Below are 11195 nucleotides of genomic sequence, written 5' to 3' on the forward strand. Positions count from 1 at the left end.
ATTTCCCCTGTATAAAACCGACGTTGCGGGAAGTTCTTGGTAATTTTCCACTGGCCGATATTTTTGATTTGACATGCGCGGCGTTCACCGAGACCGAACCAGCTGCTGATATCGATTCCATTGAGAGCGAGATCAGTAACTGCACGGCGAGTTTGCAGAATTTTAATTTTTGCTAAACTTAGAGCAAATTATTTATTTCAAAAACCGCTAAAAGTGTTTTCGCTTCCACGCCATCCCTGCATAGAAGGGATGGATTTAGTTATCCATATTTTTTCGAATAATGCCCGGAAGAACCAAGGTCCACTCATTTTCGAAACTAGAGCCAGTTGTCATACGCGGTAAGTATTTAGAAAATAAAATTTTTAGCTCGACAGAATTCAACAGATTATTTGAAAATAAAAAAAAAATCATTTAATCGTAATAATTTTCAACTGTTTTCTATTAAAAATTGAAAAAAAAATAGTTTTAGTAGGAATTAATATCTATCTTTCAGTGAAATAATGTTTACTTGGCAACGTTGTAAATTATTCGACTTTAATGAACATGACTTTATTTGAAAGTTAATTTCAATAGATTTGCAGAAATTACGAAATTCATTAATGATTGGTTAATTTTAACCAAATTTTGAAACATAATCACTAAATTTTGAAATTCTTTTAAATAAATTCGTTGTTTATATAATAAATGTCATAAACTAACGGAAATCTATAAACCAGAAATGCACAATACTTTTGACATTTCAAGGTTACGTGGTTATGTTTTTGATAACTTTTGTGTTTTATCCTAAAATAGAGCTTCTAACTTATTTTTCACATTTGTATACAATATCGTTTTCTTCATAATAAACAAATAAAAATACTTTATGTTCAGTACATAAACAAAACAATTTTATTTAAAAACAATTATGTTTGAGAGATAATTACGCCATCTATGCTTTAAAGTGACAACTCTAATGGTTTACTACTTGATCATATCGTAGAAAACTGTAAAATATCGAATAATAGAGGTTGGAATTTAAACTTCTATAGATTAAAAATAACTACTATTTATTGCGGATAACCAAAAAATTCTATACCTGTCATTTTAATTTAATCAGATTCCTTAACTTTGACAGGCTGCTACAACAACCGAAATTTTTACTGATTGATCTTATCGTAGAAAATTAAGAATATTTCGATTGATAGAGGTGGGAATTTATACTTCTACAGTTTCAAAATAACAAGCATAACTTTGACAGATTGCTATGACAACTAAAAATTATTCGGTCGCGTGACCTAACCGCATTTCCCCGTCTAGACAGCTGTCACGTGCATTGATAGTTAGCTAAAGTAAAATGAATTAAATGTTACAGACCCGCATCGGGCGTTCACTATATAGTGACGTCACTCAAAGCTGATTGGTGTACTGTTTTTATGATTGAAAAAATGTTTGGACTAATTTTTTTTAACATAGAATGAAAAAAAGTTTGTTTTAATAACTTTTGAGACTTTAACTGAATAAAAATCATCATAAATTTATTTCGTACCTTTGTCAAATATCCTATTGTAATCATACAGAGGTCGGCATACATAAGTCATGCAACGCTCTCGTAAAATCGGCATAAGTCCGGCAACTCTCATAAGTCTGACAACACTGACGAAAAAGATGAAAACGAAGCATGTTCTTGCTTCAGACAGTCGTGTCTGTGCCATAATAATACGTGCTCGTCGAGTAGAATGAATAATCGATACAATTTCACGCTTCAAGAAAAAGTTACGTCGTAGGTATCTGCGTAAGAACGCGGATTACGAAACAATGTTTACCGAATTTCAACAGTATCGAAGACGTAACAGAAATTCTTTAAAACGGGCTCTGTTGCCGACGCGCCGCGTTCTGAACAATCGGTGTCCATAACAACTAACGAAAATATGGAAACAGTAGCGCTGGTGTTAGTTGAGATGACGAATCAATCTGCAGTGCGGCTACGTGCCAAATTTATCTGGAAGTGCACAAAGATTTACGTGGGCAACGTTATTGTAAATGCATTGATCAAAATGGGTATCAATTTGAACACTTACAGTAACCCTTTACGAATCCCTTCCGTAATTTATTTTAATAAATTCATTTTGAAGCTGCATCTTTTCTTCTTAATGCAAATTTTTTGTCTGACTTATCCCGATCTCTCCCCCATAAATCAAACTTCATCGTATTCATCATGTTTTTTATCAATTATTATAATTACAAAATTCACATTCAAAGTAGGCATTTTCTTGGGTTATCGATATTTAAACAGATGCAGAACCGGCAGATTTTGAAAGAGCCGTTTGTGCTTCTGGCTATGGAAAATTCAACATAATTTTATACTGCATCTCCACGGCGGCGGGATGGTCATCTGTTTTCGAAACAACTGCCATGTCATACGTCTTCCCAGCAGCAGAATGCGACCTCCAGCTCACACTTAATCACAAGGGACTATTGAACGCCGTTACATATGCAGGTAAGCGTCAAATTTTCCATATTTTCCTATATAATTTTATATAAATTCGGTTTAGTCCTTTCAATATCAATTGCAGGTTATGAAAACCCTTCCCGACAATTTTGTTTGATTATGCAGTTGCACTTAATTGTGATCTTACTTGGACGAGTAAAATGTAAGGGCGTTTGGTTTAAACAAGGTACCAGACGTGTACTGAGCTCTTTTTGTACTCTATTCGTCTATTAGAACTCCGGAAACTCTATTATCAGGCATTAATAATCTTGTCGCCATCGAACTATCCTTGATGATTCGGTTATTGCCATCCGTTTATTCAGTTTGTTGTGTTTAAAACCACATGATGACAAAACTTGATGCAATATTTCTCATTAAACTGTGCAATTTCATTGTCTTCATTCGCCCACGGTCTAATGAACGTCATATTTGTATTTATTAATTAAATAAATCTCACCAAGCCACGTCACTGCTTATTACAGATTATCTGTCAGCTTCGATTCGATGTTTTCATTGGTAAACAGTGGAGATAATGAGTCCACATGGACTGACGGTTTTTTAGATGTAACATTATTTTTTATTTCTTAATTTGGTATGGGCGCCGAGCGTATTTATGAAATATTGATTGTTCCTCGCATAAATGTCTTCTGCAATTGACATTGGAAGAGCTCTACACGTTTTCGGTGTTAATAAAACTAATTAATTACCAATTAAAATGATTTTGTTGGTAAAAAGTGTCTATCTAAACTTATGGTAGTTTTAGAGTAATTATTTCCAGGAATGATATCGAGTGCTTTTATTTGGGGCTTCTTGTGTGACACATTAGGAAGAAAAAAACTTCTAACCATCGGTTTATTGCTCGATGGTTTGTTTTTAATGATGGCAGCACTTTCCCAAAACTTCCAACTACTAATGATCGCTAAATTTCTAGGCGGATTTATGTAAGCTAAATATAAAATGGAAACAAATTTTTTTCTATATTATAGAATTTTGTAGTATCAACGGACCATTCGCAGCTTTGACGGCGTATCTATCGGAATTCCACTGTGCCAAACAACGAGCTAGAGTTCAGATGATTTTGGGAGCAATATTCAGCTTGGGAAATTTAATTTTACCTTTACTAGCGTTAATAATATTACCGTTCAATATTAAATTGAAATTGGGGAGTTTAGGTAGGATAATTTTAATACCATACCCCTTTGTACCATAGCAAAAGCGTATCTTACCTTCAAAATTCATTTTCTCGATTCACTGACATAAATATAATAATAAGTCGTGTGTCTAATTAAGAAAAACACATTTTTTGCCAAACAATGCCGTGCTTGTAGAAGGATTCATGCTTTGCCCCAAAATAGGCTTCAGTTCCATCAATTGCTTCTTCATTTGAGCTGAATTACTTACCGGCGAGCATTTTTTTGACATCATCGAATAGCCAGTATTCACTGTGTGCCAGATCTGGACTATACGCTGGATAAAGTAGCAGCTCGAAGTGTAATTTGTTCAATTTAACCATCGTTGCCATCGACTTGTGAATCGGTGCATTGTCTTGGTGAAACAGTGGATTTTTCTTCGACATATGAGGCCGTTTTTCCACTAACTCTATGTAGTATTCCCTTTTGGTTGGTTCTCCCTTTTGGAGAGAGAGTCGATGAACAATGTTTCATGTACATCCCAAAATACTGAAGCCATAAAATTCCCAGCTGACTCAGATGATAATCGTTTTGATTCCGGAGTGAGGTGACGGATCCATGTTTCATCCATTATCACATATCGATGCAAAAAATCTGATGCATCACGTGTAAACATGGCCAAACACTGCTCTGAATCAATTGTTTTGAAAATAACCAAAGTAGCTTCACCCAAATGGATGTCACTTCCTTCTTATCAATTAAAATGTCATGAAATTTGACACTTAGTCTTTTGAAAGTTGGTACTTCATAAACGTCGTATGTGACAATTGACAATGATAGTGTCATCTGTGTCTTTAATAGTCTCAATTTTGAGGTTAATCGTGACAATTCTCTCTTCTTATTTTGAATAAATGGTCTGTACCTAACTAGTGTCAAGTCATTTTCAATTTGTTTCATAATCTTTTAACGAAATATTTTCTTTTAGTTTGTTTATTTTATTATACGTAACATTTTTATGTTTCATATTATTACAATCCGATTTTCCAATTTTCAGAATTTCATTCTTGGAATATTTATCTAATGGTGAGTTCTCTGCCGGCTATTGCCAGTGGCGTGGCTTTTATTTTCTTGCCGGAGAGTCCGAAATTTTTGATGACAATAGGTGATAACAAAAAAGCGTTGCAAGTTTTCAAAAAAGTTTATCACGTCAATACAGGATATCCGGAAGAAACTTACCCAGTATGTGATAATAACTAAATGTTTTCGTAAATAAATGTTAATCTAAACACTTTTAGATTAAATATTTGGTTGACGAAGTGAATAATTTCGATATAAATCTTACCCCTAACGACGTTACAACAATAAAAACCAATAAACAAATGTTAAAAGAAGGATTCCATCAAATTAAACCGATATTTCTACCACCACATGTCACTAAAATCGTATTAGTATTTTTACTACAATTTATGATTATGATGGGGTGAGTTTATAAACTTTTCACAGTGCGATACATAACTGTTAGATGGCGCAATCTATCATTTACAATTCATCTGCAATCAAACTCTCCAACGAACTGTCAAAAGTTTCCCAATATGGCGCCTGGTATTAGAATGTATTTTAAGGTTATTAAAATTAATTCTTGATTTTTTTTGTGATTGAACTCAAGTTATTTAAACATCTCATCGACTTTATATGTAAAATTAATTGAAAAACGAGTTGGATGATGAATTACCGTAGTCATACATCAAGAGGTTACTGACCTAAATTTACATTTAATACGCGCCATATTGAATCACGTGATTTTGAGAACCCAATTAGCAGAGGTAAAGCGAAATGATATTTGACGTCATTATAAACATATTGATATTTCATTTTCAATGTTGACAACTATTAAACAATATTTTAGTCATAAATAATTAAAAAAAAAATAATATTAACAAAAATCAACGCCTGGAACGGATGTTACGTTACAGTTATCGTTCAAAGGAAGACGTAGTGTTACGCCCGCAACGGAAGAGTGTGACGTCTTCGCGAGAAATTGTTTCTACACTGATAAAAATGTTTGAACATCCAAAAATGAGTTAATTATATCATTACGTGCAGTTTGACCCGTTTAAAGGACTGAATATATTATTTTCAACGCCATTAAAAGCGAACAACGCTATTATATCTTGCAAATGATAGATTGTGCCATTTTGCACAATTTTTTTTTATTTAACTTACAGGGTATAATAGTAACAATGAGATTCAACTAACAAATTTTATTTCTAGGTTATGTGTATAACGCTGGTCTCATTCTTTTGTTTATATTTCGATTTTTAAAAATTTTCAAAAGATACATTGTTTAATACGAGGATGATCAGATTTTGATGATTTAATATTTTTTCTATGGTTCTCTACCTCTTTCCCAGAATTTTGAACTAAATAAAACAAATTACTTGATAGGTGGTACCATTTTTAACGAACATGTTAACACATAAAGTATAATTTGAATTAAAATATTATTACAATGAAAATATAAAATATATTCGTTAAATACTTAGTGATTTGATAAAAAAATTGATAAGTATTTTAAAACTTCGCTATTGGCAACGTTGTGCTCCATTATATTTCGTGACCGTAGTTGTTTAATATCTAGACGGACGCGACTATCTCGATAGAGATGGGAGGAATCGACAACTGGAACTGTTATTCACAATACTAACGTAACAAGTCGTGCCATTTTATACAATTTTTTTACTTACAGGGTTAATGTAAAATACAGTGTAATATCAACAATGAGAATCAATTAACAACTAATTTTTAGGGGTTTTTATTAATAGAAAGTTGACATAGAATGATATTAAAAACTTCTAAAAGTGTTAAAACAATTATAACAGTTTCCGTTTTTATCTATTTTTTGTGCTTTTGCACAATTTTAATTACCTGATATTGATATCTACTTTTTAAATTCTAAAACTTTCTGTTTAGTTTGTTGTTTTGACATTTTCGAACTTAAAATATTCAAAAAAACCAAAACTGGAGTGAATAAAATAATTAGAAATACAATTAACTGAACCTCTCGACTAAAAGAAACTAATTCTTTTAGTTTAAACACTTTGAGGTTATGGTTACCCCAAATTTACCAAGCCATGAACGATTATCAGTATTATAACAACAAAAGTGCCACATTATGCGAAACTTTGGAAATATTTCAACCAAAGACTGAAATTTTTAATACAACAGTATCGACATGTCAAATAGTGAGTAGAAAAACGTCCAATAAAAATTTCTTTCCTCTTCTTTTCTATTAATTTTAGAACTCTAATAATACCGAAGTGTACACGAATTCTATGATAGTGGCTACTACGAGTATAATTGGTTACATAACCGCAGGAACTTTGATTAATTCTCTAGGAAAGAAGACATTACTAGGTTAGTTTTATGTATATGCAATCTAGCAATGGCAGCCGTGGGGTAAACAATCAACTTCCTCTTATATACTCGAGTTAGATTCTCAATGTTTTTTTCAATAGTGAGATTTGTTTTGTATTATTTTGAAGAGTTTTAATCAGAACCCATTTTCCACAAATTTCCAATATACTTGTTTACCGCTTTCCTACTCTAAGCACAGGACTAACATAATTGAAAAGAAACCCACAAAACCACGTTTCCCTTAGAAAATTTCGCCTTCTTCAAGTAGAAACTTTCAAAGAGGCCCTTTCGGAATAAAACTGGATATAAAACCAAGCAAAAACTACTGACAAAAGCTTTTGTTTAACCCACAGCGACCATTTTGAGAATGGGCATCAGTTGATTTCAACAATTCGTTAGATTGCTAAATTATTAGATTAGATTTACGTAACCAATGTCGTTTTAGGTATTTTAGGGTTTATTTCCGGTTCTATGGCGATGATGTTATATTTTTCTGAAAACGTAGCTTCCACCATAGCATTTTCTGCGATGTTCGTAACTTTCGGTAGTATTGGAATAAATGTTATTTTGGCTGTTGTTGTAGATCTTACTCCTACGTCATTACGGTCAGTATACAATTTATTTATACTCTATTTTATAAATTTTCTACAATATTGTTCAAAACATATATTAAAAATATTTTTAATGAACATTTAAGACTTTAAACCACACGTGGCAACGTGGTTTCTTCACATTTTAATTATTATTGGAAGAATCCGTGAAGTACACTACACACTTTTATGGTGTTTCGTTTCTAATTTTAAAAATTTAAAGTATATAAAATAAATAATTTAAAAAAATACCATTAATTTTTGATGTATTTGTAATAATTATACTGGGCATAACATGAACAATAATATGTAACGAAAAAATTTTGAGGTTAAGTGTTATTAATACACCATATTTTAAATGATTGATTAATCACCTTAACCGTTAGTCTGTGTTTCGTAGATTACCTTGTTGCCTAATTTCCATTTCAAATATAATAAATACATTATCGAATTGATGAAAATACATAAACGTCAATGGTCATACGTCATATTGAAATTGACATAACAGTTTCCAAGTTGAATAAAATGGAATAAAATTTAATAAATATCAGGATCTCTAGCAATTATGGCGTAACTTTAATTATATTTTTACTACAATCTATTAAAAATAATATTAATAGACGTTATTAATATTTTGAAACAAAAAAATAGTGAATGACGCTTTTAGTGCCATGGCAGTTTCTCTAACGATGATGTTTGGCAGATTTGGTGCCGCCATTGGGAATTTGATTTTTCCTTACCTTTTAGAATCGGGATGTGCACCACCGTTTTTCTCCGTCGGATCTGTGATGATTGGTAAGTTTCTCATTATAAGAACGTCGAAAATTCAGGAATTATCTTGATTTATACACAATTTATTTCACCAACGTTAACACACATACTTCGCTGACAGACACATTTGACTGAGATCTATATCTTATACTGATCACAGACGAATACTTTAAACCCCAACGGTCATAATTTGACAATGGATTATGCTTAAAATGCATCGTTGTCTAATTGACTCCGATGAAAGCAATTTATTTGCCCAAAACGAAGCTTTGTGATCTATGTTGTTTATTAAAAAAAATAAAATTTTCAAAACTATTTTAAATATTTTATTACAATAAATTCACCGATTTATAAAAACTTTTTTTCTATTTCACTAAATGGTATTTACTTAGGATTAAATGGATACTACGACCTCAAAAAAGCTAAGCTAACATGTTTTTATTATGACCGACAACCGATCACACTTTGGATACGGTTTTTATTGTAATATAAAATAAAATTTTTGAGAAATAAAGTTTTTTTAACTCTCTCATGATTAATAACTTTCAATTTTATGCGCTATCCTATCCTAACTATTATTTAATATTCAAAGCATATATAATAAACATATTTATTATATTAATTAACTTTTAACTAAAAAAACTTGAATAAAAATATTAATATAATAAATATGTTTATTACATAAGCTTTGAATATTAAATAATAGTTAGGATAGGATAGCGCATAAGATTGAAATAAACCAACAACATTTGGCAACGTTGTGCTTTGTTATATTTCGTGGGTGTTTAATATCTAGACGGACGCAACTAACTCGTTAGAGATGGGAGGAATCGATAACTGGAACTATTATTCAGAATACTTAAACTTAACCTATATTTCCACTTTTATAAGCATTGCTTATGTATTATATTTACAGTACTATTTGAGCATAAAATATATTTTCAAAATACGTATTTTACGTTTCAGGCTGTGCTTTCTTGGCATACTTCCTTCCAAATACGGATATGAAAGCATTGCTATAAGAAATTTGTATTTAAATAAGATAAATTTGAATCAAAAATTCTATATGGTTATAATTTCAAACATAACTTATTGGTTAATTTGCAAATCTCTATAAAAAGATTTCTTATGTATTGGTTAAGCTTTCCGTTTTTTTATGATTTTCAATAAATTAATAAAATTTGAATCAAATTTATAAACTTTTAGGATCGTTTTTCATGTGAAAAAAAATGTACTTATACAATGTTCGTTTCAGAAAAACAAATATACTCCATCTTCTTTTTATACGTCATGTTTGAGTTACTGTTTTATTGGTAGCACACTACGATTACTACATATTGACATTTCAATCACTCGATTATAATCTAATTTGAAAATTGATTATTTTTTCATTTCGTTTTGAATACTGTTTCTAATTTATGTAATATTAAAATTAAAACCACCATTTCATAATTTTGAATTAACTTAATGGCGAAAAAAACTTTATGGAACATCGATAGAATTCGAATACTTAAGAATCGAATGATGGTTTCGAATTCAATAAAATGTCAATGTCAACAATCAATCAACTAACTTAAATTTGTATCAAAATGCACGTCTAAAAATAGATTTTTTCATTCAGAAACGGTCTTAAAAGAGATGATACATGTAAGTAAATTCTATATATCACTCATCGTAAAATAATATTAATTATATTTATTTTTTAATGTAAACAATATGTATTTTCATTACATTTATTTATTTACCTTACACGTAAATGTCTTTCTGTATAACGTGAAATAAAGGATCCTTATAATAATTTATTTTTATCACAATCCCCAAATATCACCTTTTTAACCAGTGGTGTAGTAATAAAATTACATAAAGATTTACCCATCGTGCTGTGTTAACTTCCAGTTCAAATTGTTCTAATATTATCAGTTCACAAAAGTGAATTGAAAATACGCCGTCTTAGCCACGAGTCTAACCTCAAATTTCTCAGTTATCTGTCATATATACTGAACTGAGTTATTTCCCTAAAACAAAAGTTGATGCCGAACCGGTAATGACGTAGGTAAATAACTAATTCATCTGATTTCAGTAGAATTAAATGGCACATAGAATTTAAAGGGCTACACTTAAATATATTCAAATTACTTGAGATTTCATGCAAAAGGAACGTTACTTATTGCAACCTAATTGATTTACTGTCACTCATTGTTTTAGCTCCCACCTCTATCTTATATAACTGCCACTGTTGCAAAACATATACATGAGAATATTCTGTGCTGTTATTCATTGTTGTAGTTCTTGTATACATAATTTATGACAAATTGGTATTGACGTTTAGATCTCTAGATGGCGATGATTTTGTCAGATCAAAAAACATAGTGAACTATTTAAATATTGGTAATCCATGTTATATAAAACCTATTCCTGCGCTTGCTTAGTATGTAGATGTTACCAAATTTAAACGGACGCCATTTTTTAGAAGCCATTATTTTTATTGTGGCGCGTGTTTTCGTGATTATTAATTTAAATAGAACATAATGTGTTTGTATAGAATAGTGAAGTGTGTTATTTGTGATTGTGAAAATAGGAATGATAAAAAAGTGCAAGGATTATCGTTTTACAGGTAAGAATAGATTAGTATTAGATTGGTTTCATTACAAACTAAAGGAAATGTTATTCATCAAATTTATGATACTTTTAGTATTTATTTCTGAAAACAATAAATTATACAAAAAAAATTTAATCGGTTTTATTCTAATTTAGTAGTAAAATTTCCAAAAATAGTCTGAATATACACTCTTAAAAAGTGTAAATACCATTGGCGTAGTTAAT

General features: G+C 30.7%; 2 protein-coding genes across 3 annotated transcripts in view; both read left to right on the forward strand.

Annotated features, from left to right (window-relative positions):
* Positions 1-65: 65 nt before the first annotated feature.
* LOC130894384 (synaptic vesicle glycoprotein 2B-like) lies at positions 66-10170 on the forward strand. Of its 2 annotated transcripts, none has more exons than XM_057801200.1 (11): positions 66-338; positions 2273-2476; positions 3246-3408; positions 3464-3639; positions 4652-4836; positions 4893-5077; positions 6686-6839; positions 6897-7011; positions 7457-7616; positions 8269-8396; positions 9339-10170. In XM_057801200.1, exons 1-11 carry the CDS (start codon positions 281-283, stop codon positions 9392-9394), a joined length of 1584 nt encoding a protein of 527 aa, XP_057657183.1. In that variant the 5' UTR covers positions 66-280; the 3' UTR covers positions 9395-10170. The 2 variants fall into 2 exon arrangements, with proteins under 2 accessions (XP_057657183.1, XP_057657182.1); XM_057801199.1 differs by having other exon boundaries at positions 111-338; positions 8349-8396.
* A 629-nt stretch (positions 10171-10799) lies between these two features.
* The window catches only part of LOC130894383 (cilia- and flagella-associated protein 44), a 38751-nt gene continuing 38355 nt past the window's right edge, over positions 10800-11195 (forward strand). Inside the window, exon 1 of the mRNA XM_057801196.1 lies at positions 10800-10986. Within this exon, the coding sequence (XP_057657179.1) occupies positions 10953-10986 (34 nt within the window). The 5' untranslated portion in view covers positions 10800-10952. The remainder of the gene's footprint in view (positions 10987-11195) is intronic.

Source organism: Diorhabda carinulata, chromosome 5 (assembly GCF_026250575.1).
Source record: "Diorhabda carinulata isolate Delta chromosome 5, icDioCari1.1, whole genome shotgun sequence".
Taxonomy (NCBI): Eukaryota; Metazoa; Arthropoda; class Insecta; order Coleoptera; family Chrysomelidae; genus Diorhabda; species Diorhabda carinulata.